Below are 24,849 nucleotides of genomic sequence, written 5' to 3' on the forward strand. Positions count from 1 at the left end.
CTATTCAGCTAATTACATAAATCTGCAGTTAAATACATGTATTCAGTACTAACAACTATTAAGCTTATGGATTGTCATTAAAACATCTGCAGCTTCACTCGGGAGCTTTGGAGATGGAAATCTGCCACACTTGGCATGGCCTGGCTTGTACTTTACTGCTGTAAATCACCACAGTGCCACCTGAAATAGCCAGGTGAGCCACTCGTTTTGAATCAATGTGCCACCACAGTCACTAAGCAACAGCTCATGATGGCGCCTCCTTACCTCCTCTCTGGGGCAATTTGAGGCAATCAATAGGAGGCGTTAAAAAATGCCTGCAATGCCCACAGCCCATGAGTGAATGTAAAAAGTTGGCTTGTCTGCCTTTGTTATCGAGGCAGATTTTCAGAGATGCCTGCTGGGCTTGGTAATATTTCGACATTGTAATCCCCTTTCTAAATGCGACATTCATTAGCCTTGCAAGTGAAGCCATCCCCTCCCCCCCCCCCCCCCCCATTCCTCCTTCCATTAAGCATTCCCACCCATGCCGACCATTATAAATAGCAATACCATTGCTACTCGGCACTGAAGTGCCACCTCTGGAACCTGGACAAAATTGTTAAAAATCATCCGCTAATTATTCAATCGGCATTGCCAGTTCATGATCAAGCGAGCACACTCGTAAATAGTTTAGTTTACTTTAGTTTTAGAGATACAGCACGGAAACAGGCCCTTCAGCCCACCGATTCCGCGCCGACCGGCGATCCCCGCACATTTGCACTACCCGACACGCACAAGGGACAATTTGTAGTCAGGCTTCTTCTGAATCGATCAGAATTGTTAACCTATAAACTTGCCACAGAGTTTGATTCTTTTCCACTCCTTCTCTGCGTGCGTGTGGCACGTGGCTATGAAATATCTCCAGCAGCTGAGGAGATTAAACATCCCGCCGATGCCTTGCCGGGCAGCAGGCATTAAATGTGGACTCGGTAAGTCATAATAAATTAAAATAAAACCCCCAAATTGATTTATATATTTGTATATCGCTTGTCAATCTTGGTGTTGTTGGCCAAGCGATTCAGGGAGCCAAGTGCAAACCTCCCTTTGGAGACTTAACTTGGTTGGTATATTTGTTCATTTCAATTTGCTTCCTCCAGCTGAGTAATAGACTTGGTGTTAATCCTTGTGTGGGCCTCTAACAACAGCTTGAAAACAGTTTGCGAACTTTGATTTCTTTCGCCCCCCCCCCCCATTTTCAACAGGAACAGGTAAACAAACCATTCATTGACCAGGCCTCAAAATGGCAGCGGCACTGCAGCGCCACCGTTAGCCAGGAGGGCGTAATTACAGCACAGGTAGTTTTCATCATGAATGTGGACATTTGGATAAACAAAAGCGCCAAATGTAGTTCTCTACAATCGAAACAAATTTATGACTGTGTCCCCCGTGCCAATGATACTACCCGCCCTTCACTTGAAATTTCCCGCGTGCTTAGTTATAAGCATGCCGAACATGAGGACGGCACCGACAAGCTAAAACGATTTTGTCCATGTCAATTCACAGTTCCGGCCGGGGAGGACGGCCAAAGTAAGGAGATAAAAGGTGGGAGCGTAATGAGATGTGAGGAACTGTGTTGTGCTTGCCAACTTGTAATAGGCTGTAGGTTCACAGAGCCAAGAGGGCAAGTCCAGCGGCCGCCTGCAAGATTTCATTCCCATCGGCCTCCGGGCTCTCTGCGGCACTCTCCAATATTTCTTCCAAATTATCGTCATCCTGTGTAAAGCAAAAACAAAAACAGTAGTAAGGAAGGCAAAACGCAAAGAGGACTGGAATACAAGAACAGGGATGTACTGCTGAGGCTCTAGAAGGCCCTAGTCAGGCTGAGGCTCCATCAGGCGCATTTGGATTACCATGAAACTAATAGCCTCCTTCCAAGTTGTTATCCATGTGTAGCTGGAGAAAGCCCAAGCACTTTAAATAGGATGTGCTTCAACACCTAAACACACACGCACAACATTAACTTGCGTGGCACGGTGGCCCAACGGTAGAGCTGCTGCCTTACAGCGAATGCAGCGCCGGAGATTCAGGTTTGATCCTGACTACGGGCGCCATCTGTACGGAGTTTGGACGTTCTTCCCGTGACCTGCGTGGGTTTTATACGAGATCATCGGTTTCCTCCCACACTCCAAAGACGTACAGGTATGTAGGCTAATTGACTAGGTAAATGTAATTTTTTTTTTTAATTGTCCCTAGTGTGTGTAGGATAGTGTTAGTGTGCGGGGATCGCTGGGCGGCGCGGACTCGGTGGGCCGAAGGGCCTGATTCTGCACTGTATATCTAAATCTAAATCTAAACTTGCAAAACTATAGTTGGATCAATTTAGTCACAACAGAAACCTGTGGAAATATTGGTCCAAGTGTATTAGCAGAAAGCAAAAGGAAATGTCTACCTTTAAGCAATTGATAGTCAGAAATGGGCCTTGAAATTATGCTATAATGTTCCCAGGAATAAAAAACAAAACTGTGCGGAGTGAGTGAGTGAGTGAGTGAGTGAGTGAGTGAGTGAGTGAGTGAGTGAGTGAGTGAGTGAGTGAGTGAGTGAGTGAGTGAGTGAGTGAGTGAGTGAGTGAGTGAGTGAGTGGGTGGGTGGGTGAGTGGGTGAGTGAGTGAGTGGGTGGGTGGGTGGGTGGGTGAGTGAGTGGGTGGGTGGGTGAGTGGGTGGGTGAGTGGGTGGGTGAGTGGGTGGGTGGGTGAGTGGGTGGGTGAGTGGGTGGGTGGGTGGGTGGGTGGGCAAGTGAGTGAGCGGGTGAGTTAGCTGACCCCTCTCCTGTTGAGTATAGGAGCAAAGAGGTCCTTCTACAGTTGTATAGGGCCCTAGTGAAACCGCACCTGGAGTACTGTGTGCAGTTTTGGTCTCCAAACTTGAGGAAGGATATTCTTGCTATTGAGGGCGTGCAGCGTAGGTTTACTAGGTTAATTCCCGGAATGGCGGGACTGTCATATGTTGACTGGAGCGACTAGGCTTGTATACACTGGAATTTAGAAGGATGAGAAGGGATCTTATCGAAACATATAAGATTATTAAGGGGTTGGACACGTTAGAGGCAGGAAACATGTTCCCAATGTTGGGGGAGTCCAGAATCAGGGCCACAGTTTAAGAATAAGGGGTAGGCCATTTAGAACTGAGATGAGGAAAAACTTTTTCAGTCAGAGAGTTGTAAATCTGTGGAATTCACTGCCTCAGAAGGCAGTGGAGGCCAATTCTCTGAATGCATTCAAGAGAGAGCTAGATAGAGCTCTTAAGGATAGCGGAGTCAGAGGGTATGGGGAGAAGGCAGGAACGGGGCACTGATTGAGAATGATCAGCCATGATCACATTGAATGGTGGTGCTGGCTCGAAGGGCAGAATGGCCTACTCCTGAACTTATTGTCTATTGTCTAAAGGGGAGATACATCTCCTGCATCAGATGCTGGGTGTTTTGCAGGAAGCACATTTGACCTGGAACACACCAAGAACGTGGGAAAACGATGGGCTCCATCCAGTAAGTTCTGGTGCTGTGCCAGATAGGTTGGTAGAGCAGATGGAAAAAAAGGAATGCTGCCCTGACATAAAGATGCTGGAAACACAGTGGGAGCAGAGAGGCGTGGAGCTGCAAGGAGCTGGATGCAATGGCACAAATATTTCAATAACTTTAGGCATATGGCCAAGCTCAGTGTAAGCATCTTTAAATGCCAGGTACTGCAACACTTGCTTCTAGAACTGATCTATTCACTCCTCTGTCACTATCTATCAGTCAGATGCAATACCTAAAATGCCCACCGTGGCCTTACACACATGTTTAGTTCTGTTTCGTTTATTGTCACGTGTGCTGAGGTACAGTGAAAAGCTTTTGTTGCGTGCTGTCCAATCAGACAATACATGATTACAATCAATCCATTTACAGTGTACGGATACATGATAAGGGAATAATGTCTGGTGCAAGTTAAAGCCAGGAAAGTTCGATCAAGGATAGTCCGAGGGTCACCAAAGAGGTAGTCAGTAGTTCAGCACTGCTCTCACCAGATTCAGGGACAGTTTCTTCCCAGCTGTTATCAGGCAACTGAATCATCCTACCACAACCAGAGAGCAGTGCTGAACAAAGATACTAGGGGAACAAGATAGACCACTCCGTTGAAATCGCCTATACTGAAGTGTAATACGCAAAGGAGCGTAACGTCCGCCATTTTAGTAAGCAAAACCCGGCGTTTGCTATGCCCCTCGCAGTGAAATCAGTGTTTTTGGGGAACAGTATGTGTGATGATACCATTAAAGTGCAGACTATATCTCATCTGTCAATTCACAGATTTTTTGTTATTTTTCTTTTTAGATGTTTCTGCAAGTTTCTGCCTACTAAAATGGCGCCATGACGTACTACGGTTTTTAGGATCGAGTGGTCTATCTTGCTCCTCTGGTATCTTTGGTGCTGAACTGCTATCTACCTCTGATGTCCCTCGGACTATCCTTGAGCAGACTTTGCTGGCTTTACCTTTACCTAGACGTTATTCCCTTATCGTGTATCTGAACGCTGTAAATGGCTCGATAGTAATCATGTATTGTCTTTCCGCTGACCGGTTAGTGCGCGACAAAAAGCTTTTCGCTGCACCTCGGAACACGTGACAATAAACTAAACTGAAACTGAACTGAACGGAACTGAAGTCAGTCTTTCGTTTTGATTTGGCATTTCAGTCAAAGGAGTTCCTGAATAACGAGAGCACCTTCGGCAAGCAGAAATCAAGCAGAAATTGAGGCAGAAGAAAGACAGCTTTAAAACAAAGCAAATCTACTCTAAAGCAACAAACAGCTAAGACCACAAAGAGCTTGATATCTAATCTCAGGGAACAGCATCTGGGACCGAGAAATTAATGAAACAGCGAACTTGATTTATTGGATTTTGTATTTAAAACCACACTATCTCTCAGTTCTTTCACAACTCAGCTCTTTCACTTTAAAAAAATAGTTGGTTAATGTAATTAAGGCAGGAAAACAATAAGTGATTAAAAATTAATGACACTGATTTTATTTTTTAATTGATGCTCTCCCATTTCCAGGTCCATCCTCTTGCACTGTCAAACAGAGACTAACACTTGGTAATTTTGGAAAGATCGGTGATCGCAGGCTCTGATTTATTAAATTGGGTCAAGTTACATCGAAGAGTGGGCAAGGAAGGTGGGAGTGAGAAAGAGTGCAGAGAAAGATTGGGGAAAGCCCTGAATTAAATATTGATTCAACTTGTTGCTCTCGACTCCTTCAGGGCATGGAGGAATCTTTATCACGGCACATCATAAGCTCATAAGTGATAGGAGCAGAATTAGGCCATTCATCCCATCAAGTCTACTCCGCCATTCAATCATGGCTGATCTATCGCTCTCTCTTAACCCCATGAGAAACATAGAAAATAGGTGCAGGAGGAGGCCATTCGGCCCTTCGAGCCAGCATCGCCATTCATTGTGATCACGGCTGATCGTCCACAATCATTCTCCTGCCTTCTCCCCATAACCTCTGACACCCGTACTAATCAAGAATCTATCTATCTCTGCCTTAAAAATATCCATTAACTTGGCCTCCACAGCCTTCTGTAGCAAAGAATTCCACAGATTCACCACCCTCTGACTAAAGAAACTCCTCCTCATCTTCCTAAAGGAAGATGTTTCCTTTCCTTCTGAGGCTATAACCTCTAGTCCTAGACTCTCCCACTAGTGGAACCATCCTCTCCATATCCACTCTATCCAAGACTTTCACTATTCGGTACATTTCAATGAGGCGCCCCCCCCCTCATTCTTCTAAACTCCAACGAGTACAGGCCCAGTGTACAGATAATACCGGACGATATTTGTTGAATTTTGCCATTTCTGATTTAAAGTTTCAAACCACATTTGAAAGTTTACATTGGAGGCTGATATTTATCATAAGTAGACACAAAATGCTGGAGTAACTCAACGGGTCAGGCGACATCTCTGGAGAATAGGAATACATGAAGTTTTGGTTCGACACCCTTCTTCAGGCAGAAGAATTGATAGGAAGGTGACCTTTTCCTTTTCGCCAGAGATGCTGCCTGACCCACTGAGTTACTCCAGCAATTTGTGTCTATTTTTGGCGTTAACTAGCAACTGCAGTTCCTTCCTACAGATATTTATCACGTGACCTCTATCAATTAGGAAGAGCTTTAGAGAAGTATCAATGGCAACTGAAGGTGACCAATTTATACCTCTCAGGAGAATGAGCGCATTAATTGTAAATCAGGAATGGCCATCTTGTGGCTTCTTATCAATCTGGATAAGTGCATTTCATGGTCAGACGGAGGCCCTGTTGGGATATTTGCCACAATGATGCCTGGGTTAGGGGGTTCTAACTCCAGGGAGAGACTTGAATAGTTTTCTCTGGAACTCTGGAAGTTGCAGGGAGACCGGGGATAGGGTAGACAGTCAGAACCTTTTTCCCTGATGGAAAAATCAAATAATCGAGGGCATAGCTCCAAGTTTGAAGGAGATGCGTGTGGCAAGTTTTTTATGCGGAGGTTGTTTAGTGCCTGGAAGGTGCTGGCAGGTGTGGTGTTTGAGGCAGCTACGATGGTGGCATTTAAGAGACTTTTGGATAGGCATGTTTATAGAGTCATAGTGTGGAAACATGCCCTTCGGCCCAACTTGCCCACACCAGCGACATGTCCCAGCTACACCAGCTCCACCTGCCTGCGTTTGGTCCACATCCCTCCAAACCTGTCATATCCCTCCAAACCTGTCGGCCCATATTCTCAACTGCAAACGCCGATATAATTAGACACTAAAGCTGTAGTATCTCAGCGGGTCAGGCAGCATCGCTAGAGAAAAGGAACAGGTGACGTTTCGGGTCAAGATCCTTCTTCAGACTGAGTGTCAGGGGAAAGGGAAGCGAGAAATACAGATAAAAAGGACAAATGAAGGAAAGATATGCAGAAAGCACTGTCAAGGAAAGGTGGAGCCCACAATGGTCCATTGTTGGCTGTGGGGTAGGTGATAGCAAGTTATAAAGACAGTGAAACTCACCAGGACGACAGTGAAACTAGTACTGAAGAAGGGTCTCGACCCGAAACGTCACCCATTCCTTCTCTCCCGAGATGCTGCCTGACCTGCTGAGTTACTCCAGCATTTTGTGAATAAAAACCTTCGATTTGTACCAGCATCTGCAGTTATCTTCTTATACATAGTGAAACTAGTACGACGACTAGGGTGGGAGAGGGACGGAGAGAGAAGGGATGCAAGGGTTAATTGATGTTAGGTAAGTCAATGTTCATATCGCTGGGTTGTAAGCTGCCCAAGCGAAATATGAGATGCTGTTCCACCAATTTGCGTTGGGCCTCACTCTGACAGTGGAGGAGGCCCAGGACAGGAAGGTCAAGGTGGGAATGGGAAGGGGAGTTAAAGTGTTTGGCAACTGGTATTGCTGCACTTTAACAATATCATTAAAAGCCATACCTTACCTCCCAATGTATCCTAAAATAACATTTCTTCCAAGTGAGATCTAATTGCATTGAAGCCTTCAAGACTATACCTGAATGCAATGAGGCAAGAGTGAGTTACTGTAATGATTATTGTGGAAGTGTTTAAGCTTGCCAGCAGCCGAGAGTCAGTAAAGTGCAATAAAAGTTCAAACTAATTGCGGAATAATGACTCCAGTGTCACCAACTGGGGCACAGAGGTAGCGAGCTGAATAGGTCATTCGGCTCCTTAAGCTACTTATGCCATTTAATTAGATTCCAAGTAATCTGTACTTCAATTCTTTGTCGATTCAGTTCAGTTCAGTTCAGTTTTGTTTACCGTCACGTGTACAGTGAAAAGCTTTTGTTGCATGCTATCCAGTCAACAGAAAGACAATACAGAATTACAATCGATCCATTTACAGGCAAAGTCCGAACAAGGATAGTCCGAGGGTCACCAAAGAGGTAGACAGTAGTTCAGCACTGCTCTCTGGTTGTGGTAGGATGACTCAGTTGCCTGATAGCAGCTGGGAAGAAACTGCCCCTGAATCTGGAGGTGTGCATTCTTTCTTACCCTACCTAAAAGGCATGCATGTTACTGCAATTCAAAGGTATTTATTCACAAAGTGCTGGAGTAACTCAGCAGGTCGGGCAGCATCTCGGGAGAGAAGGAATGGGTGACGTTTCGGGTCGAGACCCTTCTTCAGACCCGACCCGAAACATCACCCATTCCTTCTCTCCCGAGATGCTGAGTTACTCCAGCACTTTGTGAATAAATACCTTCGATTTGTACCAGCATCTGCAGTTATTTTCTTATATTTCTTTTACTGCAATTCAATGTGGAAACCGGAGTGTGCTTAAGTTAATATAATGCTAAGGCAAAGCAATCCCTTGTTTCTGGGTGGTGGTTTACCCACTTGTGATGGTTTCCAGATTCTCCCACCAGGTGCTGGTTTATTACTATAAAGAACCATGTTGTAAAAGGGGACTGTTAGAACATAGAACGTGGAACACTAGAACAGTGCAGCACAGGAACGGGCCCTTTGGCCCATAATGATTGTTCCGAACATGATACCTAGTTAAACGTATCTCATGGATCGGACAGGTTTGGAGGGATTTGAGCCAAATGCAGGCAGAGAGACTGGTGGAGATGGAGCATGTTGGTCAGCGTAGATATTGGCCCAAAGGGCCTGTACGACTCTATGATTCTATCACTCCATCTGCCTGTACATGATCCATATCCCTCTATTTCCTGCACTTCCATGTGCCGATCTAAAAGCCTCTTAAACGCCACCATCGTATCTGCCTCCACCACCACCCCTGGCAATGCGTTCCAGGCCCCCACCAATCTCTGTGTGAAAAACTTGGCCCGCTCTTCTCCATTGAACTTTCCCCCTCTCACCTCATAGCTATGTCCTCTAGTGTTGGATATTTGCTCCCTGGGAAAAAGGTTCCGACTATCTACTCTATCTGTCTGTAAACTGTAAACTGTTTATTTATGTGTTGTTAGGTTTGTGTGCCATTGTATGTTCTTGTTTAGTACCTGCACTGATGTACAGCACTTTGGTTGTTTTTAAATGTGCTATACAAATAAAATTGACTTGACTTGACTTGACTTGTGCTTCTCCGAATGTTATATACTTCTATGAAGTCTTGCTTCATTCAGCATTCTGTTCTTCCCAGACTGCCTACCCTGGATTATTGGATACACCATTCGGACCAATTTGCCCACACTGACCAACGCGTCTCATCTACATTAGACCAACCTGCCTGCGTTTGGCCCATATCCCAAACCAGAACCAGGGGCCACAGTCTAAGAATAAAGGGGAGGCCATTTAAAACTGAGATGAGAAAAAAACGTTTTCACCCGGGGAGTTGTGAATCTGTGGAATTCTCTGCCACAGAAGGTAGTAGAGGCCAATTCACTGGATGAATTTTAAAAGAGAGTTAGATAGAGCTCTTGGGGGCTAGCGGAATCAAGGGATATGGGGAGAAGGCAGCCACGGGTTACTGAATGTGGATGATCAGCCATGATCACAATGAATGGCGGTCCTGGCTCAAAGGGCCAAATGGCCTCCTCCTGCACCTATTCTCAATGTTCCTATGTTTCTTTGCCGGTTTGCACCAAAGATAGACATAGTGCTGGAGATGTTCGGTGGGTCGGGCAGCATCTCTGGAGAACATGGCTAGGTGACGCTTCATAGGCTGCTGGAATTTCGGGTCCACATTATTCTTCCCTAATCCCCCATTTACTGGTGCCCTCCCCTAATACCCATTTCCGGCGCCCTCCCCTAATTCCCATTTACTGGTGCCCTCCCCTAATTCCCCATTTACTGGTGCCCTCCCCTAATTCCCCATTTACCGGTGCCCTCCCCTAATTCCCATTTACTGGTGCCCTACCCTAATTCCCCATTTACGTGGCCGAATGGCCTCCTCCTGCACCTATTTCCTAACCCGCTAAACGTGTGCTACCCATGTAGCTGTCCAAATGTCCCTTAAACATTGCGATAGTCCCTGCCTCAACCACCTCCTCTGGCAGCTCGTCCCATACGCTCAATACATTGCCGGGTGAGGCGCCTCCATTGTCTCCTTCTTTACCACTTGCTGAAGGTCACCATGTCCTGCAGGCTTTTACCCCCCTCCACACAATCATGTTGAAAGCCCAAAAGCACCCTCACCCATGAGCCCTGTTAACATAGAAATAACAAATAACATAGAAACATAGAAACATAGAAAATAGGTGCAGGAGTAGGCCATTCGGCCCTTCGAGCCTGCACCGCCATGCAATATGATCATGGCTGATCATCCAGCTCAGTAGCCTGTACCTGCCTTCTCTCCATACCCCCTGATCCTTTTAGCAAAAAGGGCCACATCTAACTCCCTCTTAAATATAGCCAATGAACTGGCCTCAACTACCTTCTGTGGCAGAGAATTCCACAGACTCACCACTCTCTGTGTGAAGAAATGTTTTCTTATCTCGGTCCTAAAAGACTTCCCCCTTATCCTTAAGCTGTGGCCCCTGGTTCTGGACTCCCCCAACATCGGGAACAATCTTCCCGCATCTAGCCTCTCCAACCCCTTAAGAATTTTATATGTTTCTATAAGATCCCCCCTCAGTCTTCTAAATTCCAGCGAGTACAAGCCCAGTCTATCCAGTCTTTCCTCATATGAAAGTCCCGCCATCCAGGGATCAATCTGGTGAACCTTCTCTGTACTCCCTCTAAGGCAAGAACGTCTTTCCTCAGGTTAGGAGACCAAAACTGCACACAATACTCCAGGTGCGGTCTCACCAAGGCCCTGTACAACTGCAGCAGAACCTCCCTGCTCCTAAACTCAAATCCTCTTGCTATGAATGCCAACATACCATTCGCTTTCTTCACTGCCTGCTGCACCTGCATGCTTGCTTTCAATGACTGGTGCACCATGACACCCAGGTCACGTTGCATCTCCCCTTCTCCCAATCGGTCACCATTCAGGTAATACTCTGCTTTCCTGTTCTTGCCGCCAAAGTGGATAACCTCACATTTATCCACATTATATTGCATCTGCCATGAATTTGCCCACTCGCCTAATCTATCCAAGTCACTCTGCAGCCTCCTAGCATCCTCCTCGCAGCTAACACTGCCACCCAGCTTCGTGTCATCTGCAAACTTAGAGATGTTGCATTTAATTCCCTCGTCCAAATCATTAATATACACTGTAAATAACTGGGGTCCCAGCACTGAGCCTTGCGGTACCCCACTAGTCACTGCCTGCCATTCCGAAAAGGACCCGTTTATTCCTACTCTTTGCTTCCTGTCCGCCAACCAATTTTCTATCCACCTCAACACTGAACCCTCAATACCGTGTGCTTTAAGTTTGTACACCAATCTCCTATGTGGGACCTTGTCGTAGGCCTTCTGAAAGTCCAGATATAACACATCGACTGGTTCTCCCTTATCCACTCTACTAGTTACATCCTCGAAAAATTCTATAAGATTCGTCAGATAAGTGCAGGAGGAGGCCATTCGGCACTTCGAGCCAGCACCGCCATTCATTGTGATCATGGCTGATCATCCACAATCAGTAACCTGTGCCCAACTTCTCCCCATATCCCCTGATTCCACTAGCCCCCAGAGCTCTATCTAACTCTCTCTTAAATTCTTCCAGTGACTTGGCCTCCACTGCCCTCCGTGGCAGAGAATTCCACAAATTCACAACTCTCTGGGTGAAAAAGTTCCTTCTCACCTCAGTTTTAAATGGCCCCCCCTTTATTCTAAGAATGTGGCCCCTGGTTCTGGACTCCCCCAACATTGGGAACATGTTCTGATGGGTAAGGCCTAGATACATAGAAACATAGAAAATAGGTGCAGGAGGAGGCCATTTGTCCCATATCCCTTGATTCCACTAGCCCCCAGAGCTCTATCTAACTCTCTTTTAAATTCATCCAGTGAATTTGCCTCCACTGCCCTCTGTGGCAGATAGAATGGTTGTGGAGAGGATAGTTCCAGTGGTGGGAGAGTCTAGATCCAGAGGGCACAGCCTCAGAATAAAAAGGACATGTCTTTAGAATGGAGATGAGGATTAATTTCTTTTGCCTGATGGTGGTGAGTCTGGGGAATTAATTGTCACGGACGACATGGAGCCCAAAACATTGGATGCTTTCAAAGCAGAGATTGATAGGTTCTTGATTAACAAGGGCATCAAAGGTTATGTGGCGAGGGCAGGAGAACATAGTTGAGAGGGAAAAATAGATCAGTCATGATCGGATAGTGGGGCAGACTTGCTGGGTCGAATTGCCTAATTCTGCTCATATGTCTTATGATCTTATGAAGGCTTAAATAACGGATATGTGCTCATGTGATAAGTAGAATTCGACCATACACGGCCATTCAATCATAGAGTGAAACAGTATGGATACAGGCCCTTCGGCCCAACTTGCCCACACCGGCCAACATGTCCCAGCTACACTAGTCCATAGTGGGGACTAGTCCATATCCCTCCAAACGTCTCCTATCCATGTACCTGTCTAACATTTTCTAAAACGTTGGGATAGTCCCAGCCTCAACTACCTCCTCTCGCAGTTTGTTCCATACACCCACCACCCTTTGTGTGAAAAGGTTATCCCACAGATTCTCAGGAGCGACTAGGCTTGTATACACTGGAATTTAGAAGGATGAGAGGGGATCTTATCGAAACGTGTAAGATTATTAAGGGGTTGGACACGTTAGAGGCAGGAAACAAGTTCCCAATGTAGGGGGAGTCCAGAACAAGATATTGTCAAGCTTGAAAGGGTTCAGAGAAGATTTACGAAGATGTTGCCAGGACTAGAGGGTGTGAGCTATAGGGAGAGGTTGAGTAGACTGGGTCTCTATTCCTTTGAATGCAGGAGGATGAGGGGTGATCTTACAGAGCTGTACAAAATCATGAGAGGAACAGATCAGATAGATGCACAGAATCCCTTGCCCACTGTAGGGGAATCGAGGACCAGAGGACAGAGGTTCAAGGCGAATGGGAAAAGATTTAATAGGAATAGACAATAGACAATAGACAATAGGTGCAGGAGTAGGCCATTCGGCCCCTCTAGTCAGCACCACCATTCAATGTGATCATGGCTGATCATTCTCAATCAGTACCCCGTTCCTGCCTTCTCCCCATACCCCCTGACTCCACTATCCTTAAGAGCACCATCTGGCTCTCTCTTGAATGCATTCAGAGAATTGGCCTCCACTGCCTTCTGAGGCAGAGAATTCCACAGATTCACAACTCTCTGACTGAAAAAGTTTTTCCTCATCTCAGTTCTAAATGGCCTACCCCTTATTCTTAAACTGTGGCCCCTTGTTCTGGACTCCCCCAACATTGGGAACATCTTTCCTGCCTCTAATGTGCCCAAACCCTTAATAATCTTATACGTTTCGATAAGATCCCCTCTCATCCATCAATTAACCTACAAACCTGTACGTCTTTGGAGTGTGGGAGGAAACCGAAGATCTCGGAGAAAATCCACGTAGGTCACGGGGAGAACGTACAAACTCCGCGCAGACAGCACCTGTATTCGGGATCGAACCCGGATCTCTGGTGCTGCAAGGGCTGTAAGGCAGCAACTCTACCGCTGCGCCACCGTGCCACTGTGAAGCCAGTGTTGGCTTCCAAATCAATATTGCATAAAGAGTAATACAAGAGTAATAAAGGAGTTTGTACGTTCTCCCCGTGACCGCGTGGGTTTTCTCCGAGATCTTTGGTTTCCTCCCACACTCCAAAGACGTACAGGTTTCTGCATAAGTGGCACATCCATTATCACATTACCTCATATACCAGATGGCAGAAGTCAAGCGAAAAATATTTGTTTGAGTTAGGGGAAGGTAAACTCAACATACTGCTCTGAACATACTGGCACGCAACATACTGCTCTGAAGGCAATAGAAACATAGAAAATAGGTGCAGGAGTAGGCCATTCGGCCCTTCGAGCCTTCACCGCCATTCAATATGATTAGGGCTGATCATCCAACTCAGTATCCCGTACCCAATGTTATGGTCCATATATTTTTTAAGTAATTTTCCAAAGAATTGGGAGTGTTTACAGTCAGAGTGTTTACAGTTTTTCAGCCAGGATGGTAATTTGGGGAATTTATTGCCATCGAGGGTTGTGGAGGTCAGGTCAGTGGATATTTTTAAGGCAGAGATTGATAGATTCTTGATTGGTACCGGGTGTCAGAGGTTATGGGGAGAAGGCAGGAGAACGGGGTTGAGAGGGAAAGTTAGATCAGCCGTGATTGGACGGCGGAGTGGACTTGATGGGCCGAATGGCCTAATTCTGCTCCTATCACTTATGAACTCTAGAATTTATGAAAATCAAACGTTAGTTTTATGGCGCGAGGGGCCAAAGTTTAAAGCAGATTTGCAGGGTAGGTTTTTATCTGCATAGTGCCTGGAATGATCTGCCGGAGGTGGTGGCTGAAGCAAGGTACGGTAGTGACATTTAATTTAATTAATTTTGGATTAATCAAATTTGGATATGCAGGGAATGGATGATATGGGTTCGGAGCAGGTTGATTAGCTATGGTCTTGGCATCATGTCCAGCAGAGTCATTGTGGGCCAAAGGGCCTATTCTTGTGATGTACTGTTTGGTGTTCTGTTCAAATCTCATGCTTATGAAGCCAATTCACGTTAGCATTTACAAGTTGCTGAAAGTAAAGCAACTTTCACAATTTTAAAAGGCATTTTGCTGTGCTTCTTGGATGTTCCACATAATGTTACAGTAGGCACCATGTTATGGAAAAGATACTGTCAAGCTTGAAAGGGTTTGGAGAAGATTTACGAAGATGTTGCCAGGTCTGAGCTATCGGGAGAGGTTGAGTAGGCCGGGTCTCTATTCCTTGGAGCGCAGGAGGATGAGGGCATGGTCTTATAGAGGTGTATAAAATCATGAGAGAAATAGATCGGGTAGATGCACAGAATCTCTTGCCCAGAGTAGGGGAATCGAGGACCAGAGGACATAGGTTCAAGGGTGAAGGGGAAAAGATTTAATAGGAATCTGAGGGGTAACTTTTTCACACAAAGGGTGGTGGGTGTATGGAACGAGCTGCCAGATGAGGCCGTTGAGGCTGGGACTATCCCAACGTTTAAAAAACAGTTAGACAGGTACATGGATCGGACAAGTTTGGAGGGATATGGACCAAGCGCAGGCGAGTGGGACTAGTGTAGCTGGGACATGTTGGCCGGTGTGGGGCAAGCTGGGCCGAAGGGCCTGTTTCCACACTGTATCACTCGCACGGTAGCGCAGCGGTAGAGTTGCTGCTTTACAGCGAATGCAGCGCCGGAGACTCAAGTTCGATCCTGACTACGGGTGCTGCACTGTAAGGAGTTTTGTACGTTCTCCCCGTGACCTGCGTGGGTTTTCTCCGAGATCTTCGGTTTCCTCCCACACTCCAAAGACGTACAGGTATGTAGGTTAATTGGCTGGGTAAATGTAAAAATTGTCCCTAGTGGGTGTAGGATAGTGTTAATGTACGGGGATCGCTGGGCGGCACGGACTTGGTGGGCCGAAAAGGCCTGTTTCCGGCTGTATATATATGATATGATATGATATGACTCGATAACGTGGAAACTCTTGTGAGAACACAGAACAGAATTATTAAACGTCCATTACCTGGCCGGCCTCTAGCGCAGATCTGATTTCACTCTCGATCTCTTCCAGTGGGGCCTCTTGGCCCACAGAACTATCCTCCAATTCCAGTTCCAGGTCTTCACAATCCTCCTGTACCTGATTTGCACCTTCCTCCTCTGCAAAGTCAGCCACCTCTTCTTCCAGCCGATCATCATCACTTTCATCGGCTGTCTTCTCTTCTTCCTCCAGAACTTCTTGCGGTGGAAAACCCGTGCCTTCTCCCTGGCCAGCACCTTCCGCCTCTTGTTCCGCGAGATCAGAAAGCTCTTCTTCCCCCTGAAGCTCAGGCTCGCTCTCCTCAATGGTGTCCTCATCAAGAGAGAGGCCCAGCTGGGGAGGAGGACCTTTACCTTGCAGACTCCCGCCTGGTAGGTTCGCAATTTCCGCCGCTTTCCCTGCAAGCTCATCGACGTCTTCTTCCACCTGAATACCGGCTTTGCTTTCGTCGATTGTCTTCCCCGCTTTGCGAGGAGGGTCTTGCGGAGAAAAGTATTTAGCGTTTGGACTCCCTTCCGTCTGAAGTTCACCACCACCGTCCTTCCCTTGCTTTGCAAGGCCGTCGATCAACTCTTCCACCCGAGGTCCAGCTTCAATATCTTCGATGGTCTTCCCTTTCTGAGGAAGACCCCGCGGGTGAGGCCGTCCGCCTTTAGGATTCTCTCCTGGCTGGGCGCCATCTTTCACCCCCTCGGCCATTCCTTCTTCCGCCCGAGGGCCGGCTTCACTTGCTTTGCCTTTCCTTACTTTGTCACCCGGATCCGCCTGCGACCGAGGATATCCCTCTAAGTGACCGGGCGTAGGGGTCCCTTCTGTGGTGAGCACGTCGTTGCCGATCTCCTCACCCACCTTTTGGAACCTCCCGTCCCTCTCATTGTCGCCGCCTTTTTTACTCCGCTCTTGCAAGAGCTCCTCCTCTTCCACGATCTCTGCAGGCCTCTGAGGGAAGGGAACAAAAACGCAAACAATGAACCCTCATTTCAGCCCCACCGACTGTCGGATTAAATTCCATGCAACAAAGACATTTTACTGCAAAGAGCCCAATGGATACAAAATAGACACAAAATGCTGGAGTAACTCGGTGGGACAGGCAGCGTCTCTGGGGAGAAGGAATGGGTGACGTTTCAGGTCACCCATTCCTTCCCTCCAGAGATGCTGCCTGTCCCGCTGAGTTACTCCAGCATTTTCTGTCCACAAAATATGGCTGAAAGAAGGTAGAAACTACCGGTAAGATAATTATACATAGCATGCCTCTGTTGGCCATTTTAATGGAAGCACCTTACCTGGTAAGTTAGAGGTAGGTTAAAGTCTTCATAGTCGTGTGAATAATCATTTAGACTATCCCCATCGGACTATCCTTGTTCGGACTTTGCTGGCTTTACCTTGCACGAAACGTAATTCTCTTATCATGTATCTATACACTGTAAACTGCTCGATTGCAGTCATGTATTGTCTTTCTGCTGACTGGATTGCATGCAGCAAAAGCTTTTCACTGTACCTCGGCACACGAGACAATAAACTAAACTGAAACTGAACTGAACTGGTGTTGGAATGGAATACAAATTCGGTAAATTTGATATCATCAATGGCAGCATAGATTGGGAGAGAGAGTTTTTTTTGTCAGAGTGTTAAGGAGTATGGGACCATGGCCTTAGGCAGAGTTCTGTTACACCGTGATCTAACCACATGGCAAACTATATGGTTTTAGGGGAGCATGGTGGCGCAGCAGTAGAGTCGCTGTCTGTCAACGCCAGAGTCCTGGGTTCGATCCTGACTGCGGGTGCTGTCTGCAGGGAGTTTGCACGTTCTCCCCGTGACCACATGGGTTTTCTCCGGGTGCTCCGGTTTCCCCCCCACACTCCAAAGACGTACAGGTTCATAGGTTAATTAGCTTCGGTAAGAATTGTCAATTGTAAATCGTCCCCCAGTGTGTGGGACAGTGCTAGTGTGCAGGGATCACTGGTCGGCGTGGAATCGGGTGGCCAAAGGGTCTGTTTCCCTGCTGGATCTTTAAACTAAACTAAACTAAACTAAATAGATGAATGCCCCCATATTCAACTTTTTTCCTAAGATGCCCCATCCTCAAAGAATATGAGGGCAGACACGGTAGTAAAATTGGTCCTTCCTTGCAGGGGTGAAAGTAGTAGGAAATTTGGGGAGCAAGGTAAAAACATTATGTAGTATAAGAAAATAACTGCGGATGCTGGTACAAATCGAAGGTATTTATTCACAAAATGCTGGAGTAACTCAGCAGGTCAGGCAGCATCTCGGGAGAGAAGGAATGGGTGACGTTTCAGGTCGAGACCCTTCTTCCGACTGATGTCATGGGGGGCGGGACAAAGGAAGGATATAGGTGGAGACAGGAAGGTAGAGGGAGAACTGGGAAGGGGGAGGGGAAGAGAGGGACAGAGGAACTATCTAAAGTTGGAGAAGTCGATGTTCATACCACCGGGCTGCAAACTGCCCAGGCGAAATATGAGGTGCTGTTCCTCCAATTTCCGGTGGGCCTCACTATGGCACTGGAGGAGGCCCATGACAGAAAGGTCAGACTGCGAATGGGAGGGGGAGTTGAAGTGCTCGGCCACCGGGAGATCAGTTTGGTTAATGCGGACCGAGCGCAGGTGTTCAACGAAGCGATCGCCGAGCCTGCGCTTGGTTTTGCCGATGTAAATAAGTTGTCATCTAGAGCAGCGGATACAATAGATGAGGTTGGCAAGTAAATCCATGGAAAGCTCAAAAATCAAATACAGTAAAGCATGAAGGCAGCTAAGGGAAGAGCGGGAGTTACCAGAGACCAGAAGGCACTGCTTTTTTTGTGATGTTATGCACTGGTACAACTCTTTAAAATTTAAACATCACCCATTTTGTTTTCCTGCCATGTGACACGTGCTTATTAATCTTGCTTATTAGCACCTTCTCGTCCACAGAAAAAGCACTGTCAAAAGATGACACGCGTGTGAAGGAACATGAGCCATGAATACCTTGTGCCTATGTTCACAAATCACGGTAACAATTAGGACAACATATACGAGAGGAGGTGGCGCGGTGGCTCAGCGGTAGAGGTTCTGCCTTACAGCGCCGGGGACCCAGGTTCGATCCTGACTACTGGTGCTTGTCTGTACGGAGTTTGTACGTCCTCCCCCCCTGGACCGGGTGGGTTTTCTCCGGGCGCTCCGGTTTCAATCCACAGACCATCAGGTTTGCAGGTTAATTGGCTTTGGTAAAAATTGTAAATTGTCCCACGTGTGTGTAAGGATAGCGTTGATGTGCGGGGATCGTGGGTCGGCATGGACGCAGTGGGCCAAATGGCCTGTTTATGCGAAATATCACTAAACTAAAACTAAAGGAGAAAGACAGGAAGTACAATCGACAATAGACAATAGACAATAGGTGCAGGAGGAGGCCATTCGGCCCTTCGAGCCTGTACGCACCGCCATTCAATGTGATCATGGCTGATCATTCTCAATCAGTACCCCGTTCCTGCCTTCTCCCCATACCCCCTGACTCCGCTATCCTTAAGAGCTCTATCTAGCTCTCTCTTGAATGCATTCACAGAATGTAATGAACAGAGTGAGATAGAAAATACAAAGGGGTGATGTAATCTTTGAAGGTGTTTAAAAGAATGCTCAATAAGCAGGGCCTTTGGTTTTACACTAAATAGCAGATAACACACATCAAGAGGAAGGAGCATCATGCCTATTAATAGGTTTGGGAACACTGGGTGCTTTTGTCAGAACCTTTCTCCCAGCATGGAAATGTCAACGACTAGCGGGAATAGCTTTACGGTGCGAGGGAAAAATGTAAAGGGGATGTGCGGGGCAAGTATATTTACACAGAGGGCGATGAGTTACTGGAACGCACTGGCAAGGGTGGTGGTGGAGGCAGATACCACCGTGGTTTTTAGATCGGCACATGGATATGCAGAGAATGGAGGGGTGTGCATCACGTGCATGCAGATAAGATCGATGTATCTTGGCATCATGTTCGGCACAGACATTGTGGGCCGATGGGCCTGTTCCCGTGCTGTACTGTTCTAGGTTCCATGATCTAGAAACGGTGGCAGATAACGTTACAAAGTGTAGGAAGGAACTAAGGATGCTGGTCAATGCCGTTGAAAGACACAAAATGCTGGAGTAACTTAACGGGTCAGTTAACGTGTCGGAAGGAACTGCAGATGCTGGTTTATACTGAAACATAGAAACATAGAAAATAGGTGCAGGAGTAGGCCATTCGGCCCTTCGAGCCTGCACCGCCATTCAATATGATCATGGCTGATCATCCAACTCAGTATCCCGTACCTGCCTTCTCTCCATACCCCCTGATTCTCTGCCACAGAAGGCGGTAGAGGCCAATTCACTGGATGTATTCAAGAGAGAATTAGATTGACACAAAATGTTGGAGTAACAGGCAAGGAACATGAGCCATGATGTACAGCAAAGACGTATAGGTATGTAGGTTAATTGGCTGGGCAAATGTAAAAATTGTCCCCAGTGTGTGTAGGATAGTGTTAATGTGCGGGGATCGCTGGGCGGCACGGACCCGGTGGGCCGAAGGGCCTGTTTCCGCGCTGTATCTCTAAATCTAAATCTAAATCTAAAAACATCTGTGGAGAGAAGGAATGGGTGACATTTCAGGTCGAGATTCTTCTTCAGGTTACAATAGATAAATAGAGATCGTCCACTTTGATCTCTCGTTTTCACATCTTACCCATCCATATCTATATGTCTCCCTCTCCCCTGACTCTCAGTCCGAAGAAGGATCTTGACCCAAAACATCACCCATTCCCTCTCTCCAGAGATGCTGCCCGTCTCGCTGAGTTACTCCAGCATTTGGGGTCAGTTAACTTTATGGGACGGAACACTTCTTCAGTCAAAAAGTGTACTCTTAAAATGGGAAGATGTTTGATGGCCAACTTTATCAGATCATGCCAAATACACCAGAGCCTTGGCAACAACATTGCACTTCTTTTCACCTCTTAGAAACATAGAAACATAGAAAATAGGTGCAGGAGTAGGTCATTCGGCTCTTCGAGCCAGCACCGACATTCAATATGATCATGGCTGATCATCCAAAATCAGTACCCCGTTCCTGCTTTTTCCCCCATATCCCTTGATTCTGTTCGCCCAAAGAGCTAAATCTAATTCTCTCTTGAATACATCCAGTGAATTGGCCTCCACCGCCTTCTGTGGCAGAGAATTTGTAAAGAAAAACAGTGTCGAGAAAAAGACCCAATTGCAATCCGAAACATCACCTATTCCTTTTCTACAGAGATGCTGCCTGACCCGCTGAGATACTCCAGCATTTTGTGTCTATCATGGGTGTAAAACCAGCCTCTGTAGTTCCTGAATAAGCTAATGATTCTTTATACCGAGTGACCTCCTGTGGAAGCCAGCAAGGACAAATTGGAAACAGGCAGGAACATTTCATTGGTAGACACCTTGCAGTGCAACTAAACCTTTCTGTATGGCCTTCAGATCTTATTTTAGATCTCACCAGTGACGACTTTCAGGCCACATTCAAGTGCACAGAGGGGCCTTGAACATCAACAAAACAACTTGGACTTATTCGCTGCCTTATAAAGCAGAAAATATCTCAAGGGGTTTCACAAGAACGCTCCCAAAGACGCATTAAACGGATCCTCGCGTGGAGATAGTGAGAACGATGGTCAAAAGCGTGGTCAAAGTTGAAGGGTTCAATTGGAATCTGAAAAATCAGGAAGAAATCAGAGAGATTTAGAGATGGAATTCTAGTACTTGCCTAGACAACTGAAGGCACAGCTGTGGTGGGCAGGGTCTTAGATTTAGTTCAGTTTAGTTTAGTTTAGTTTAGTTTAGTTTAGTTTAGTTTAGTTTAGTTTAGTTTAGTTTAGAGATACAGCGCGCAAACAGGCCCTTCGGCCCACCAAGTCCGCACCGACCAGCGATCCCTGTACATTAACACTATCCTACACACACCAGGGACAACTTACATTTATACCGAGCCAATTAACCTACAAACCTGTACGTCTTTGGAATGTGGGAGGTAATCAAAGATCTGGGAGTAAACCAACGTGGGCACGGGGAGATCGTACAACCTCCGTACAGGAGGTGGTCAGGATCGAACCCAGGTTTACTGGCTCTGTAAGGTGGCAACTCTGTCGCTGCGCCACCGTGCCGCAACATCCGCCCTGAATGGGAACGGAATCTGAGAAAGGACTTAAACAAGGCTTCAAGGACCTCTGAAAATCCCAGAATTAATTGCGGGGCTGTCCAATGAGAAGGGCGGCACGGTGGCGCAGCGGTAGAGTTGCTGCCTTACAGCGAATGCAGCGCCGGAGACTCAGGTTCGATCCTGACTACGGGCGCCGTCTGTATGGAATTCTCTGCCTCAGAGTGGAATTCTCTGCCTCAGAAGGCAGTGGAGGCCAATTCACTGAATGCATTCAAGAGAGAGCTGGATAGAGCTCTTAAGGACAGCGGAGTCAGGGGGTATGGGGAGAAGGCAGGAACGGGGTACTGATTGAGAATGAGCAGCCATGATCACATTGAATGGCGGTGCTGGCTCGAAGGGCCGAATGGCCTCCTCCTGCACCTATTGTCTATTGTCTATTGTATGGAGTTTGTACGTTCTCCCCGTGACCTGTGTGGGTTTTCTCCGAGATCTTCGGTTTCCTCCCACACTCCAAAGACGTACAGGTTTGTAGGTTAATTGGCTGGGCAAATGGATCGTTCCAAGTCAGCATGGATTTACGAAGGGGAAATCATGCTTGACTAATCTTCGGGAATTTTTTGAGGATGTAACTAGGAAAATTGACAGGGAAGAGCCGGTGGATGTGGTGTACCTCGACTTTCAGAAACCCTTTGACAAGGTCCCACATAGGAGATTAGTGGGCAAAATTAGAGCACATGGTATTGGAGGTAGGGTACTGACATGGATAGAAAATTGGTTGACAGACAGAAAGCAAAGAGTGGGGATAAATGGGTCCGTTTCAGAATGACAGGCAGGGACTAGTGGGGTACCGCAAGGCTTGGTGCTGGGACCGCAGCTATTTACAATATACATTAATGACTTAGATGAAGGGATTAAAAGTACCATTAGCAAATTTGCAGATGTTACAAAGCTGGGTGGTAGTATGAACTGTGAGAAAGATGCTATGAGGTTACAGGGTGACTTGCACAGGTTGTGTGAGTGGGCGGATGCATGGCAGAAGCAGTTTAATGTGGATAAGTGTGAGGTTATAAACTTTGGTGGTAAGAATAGGAAGGCAGATTATTATCTGAATGGTGTCAAGTTACAACGAGATCTGGGTGTCCTAGTGCATCAGTCACTGAAAGTACATTAGGCAGTGAAGAAAGCCAATGGAATGTTGGCCTTCATAACAAGAGGAGTTGAGTATAGGAGCAAAGAGGTCCTTCTGCAGTTGTACAGGGCCCTAGTGAGACCGCACCTGGAGTACTGTGTGCAGTTTTGGTCTCCAAATTTGAGGAAGGATATTCTTGCTGTTGAGGGCGTGCAGCGTAGGTTTACTAGGTTAATTCCCGGAATGGCGGGACTGTCATATGTTGAAAGACTGGAGCGACTAGGCTTGTATACACTGGAATTTAGAAGGATGAGAGGGAATTTTATCGAAACATATAAGATTATTAAGAAGTTGGACATGTTAGAGGCAGGAAACATGTTCCCAATGTTGGGGGAGTCTAGAACCAGGGGCCACAGTTTAAGAATAAGGGGTAGGCCATTTAGAACTGAGATGAGGAAAATAAATTTCAGTCAGAGAGTTGTGAATCTGTGGAATTCTCTGCCTCAGAAGGCAGTGGAGGCCAATTCTCTGAATGCATTCAAGAGAGAGCTAGATAGAGCTCTTAAGGATAGCGGAGTCAGGGGGTATGGGGAGAAGGCAGGAACGGGGTACTGATTGAGAATGATCAGCCATGATCACATTGAATGGTGGTGCTGGCTCGAAGAGCCGTCGCTCCAAGCCGCGGGAGTCTGCGTGACTTTAACATCGCGGAGTTTGCGATCCTTTGCCGAGGATCGAAGCTCCTACCGCGGGGCCTGTGGAATTTAACATCGTGAAGCCCGCGGTCTCTGGTAAGAAGAGGCCGACTCGGGAGCTCCAAGCCGCGGACAGAGTTTCAACTGCCTCAATGCCGGAGTTTCAATCACTCCGACGGGGGCTTTGATCGTCGGGTGCGGGGGCTTTGATCGCCCGGACTGCGGATGGTTTGACCGTCCCAACCGCGGGAGAACAAGAGGAAGATGACTGAAGTTTATTGCCTTCCATCACAGTGAGGAATGTGGAATCCGCTGTGGTGGATGTTTATGTTAACGTTTATGTGGCTGTGTGTCTTGTTGCTTTTCACTTAGTATGGCTGTATGGTAACTCAAATTTCACTGTACCTTAACTGGTACATGTGACAATAAACTGACCTTGAAACCTTGAAACCTTCAGATAATAATCTGCCTTCCTGTTCTTGCCCCCAAATTGGATAACCTCACATTTAAAAACATAGAAAATAGGTGCAGGAGGAGGCCATTCGGCCCTTTGAGCCAGCACCGCCATTCATTGTGATCATGGTTGATCGTCCACAATCAATAACCCGTGCCTGCCTTCTCCCCATATCCCTTGATTCCACTAGCCCCTATTATTCACATGATACTGCATCTGCCATGCATCAGCCCACTCACCCAACCTGTCCAGGTCACCCTGCATTCTCCTCGCAGCTCACACTGCCACCGAGCTTTGTGTCATCCGCAATGAAGTCAAACTTTGGGTCAAAAGTAAGAACTCACCTTTACAGACTGTGGAAGAAAATATTAATATCCTTCCTTACTTAATTTTGACTGGAATTGAACAAGGTAACGAAAGGGTGTTTGGATGTGACAATTGGCATCTCTCGTTGATCAGGTGTAGAAGAGGTTCGTGGAAATCGGCAAAGTACGATTAGACGTATTACCTCTTGTCTAGGAATGTGTTGAAGGGTGGATGAGAAATGTCAACATGGAATAGTAGATGGAGATAAGGAAGCTTGTTTCTCTCAGCAGTGAGTTGCAGTAGACCACCCGTGCCCCCTACCGCTAGTAGCGTAGATACATTGCAGTGAATTGGCTCGGAGAGGGGATGGTGGCCCGGTCCGCCTAAAAGGCGAGATAGAATAATGTCAAGATGCCCTTGTATTGTGCTTGACTTGTATTAACCATCTGTTGTTGAATAAGATTGACATAAACGAAAAGTATGTTGTGACTAATGAAATAATT

General features: G+C 46.7%; 1 protein-coding gene across 1 annotated transcript in view; it reads right to left on the reverse strand.

Moving 5' to 3' along the window:
• Positions 1-502: 502 nt before the first annotated feature.
• Positions 503-24,849, reverse strand: part of LOC144611063 (uncharacterized) — a 148,217-nt gene continuing 123,870 nt past the window's right edge. The window contains exons 9-10 of the mRNA XM_078430151.1: positions 15,598-16,551; positions 503-1,752 (exon numbers count right to left, since the gene is read on the reverse strand). Of these exons, the coding sequence (XP_078286277.1) occupies positions 1,645-1,752; positions 15,598-16,551 (1,062 nt within the window). The 3' untranslated portion in view covers positions 503-1,644. The remainder of the gene's footprint in view (positions 1,753-15,597; positions 16,552-24,849) is intronic.

Source organism: Rhinoraja longicauda, chromosome 2, assembly GCF_053455715.1.
Source record: "Rhinoraja longicauda isolate Sanriku21f chromosome 2, sRhiLon1.1, whole genome shotgun sequence".
Taxonomy (NCBI): domain Eukaryota; kingdom Metazoa; phylum Chordata; class Chondrichthyes; order Rajiformes; family Arhynchobatidae; genus Rhinoraja; species Rhinoraja longicauda.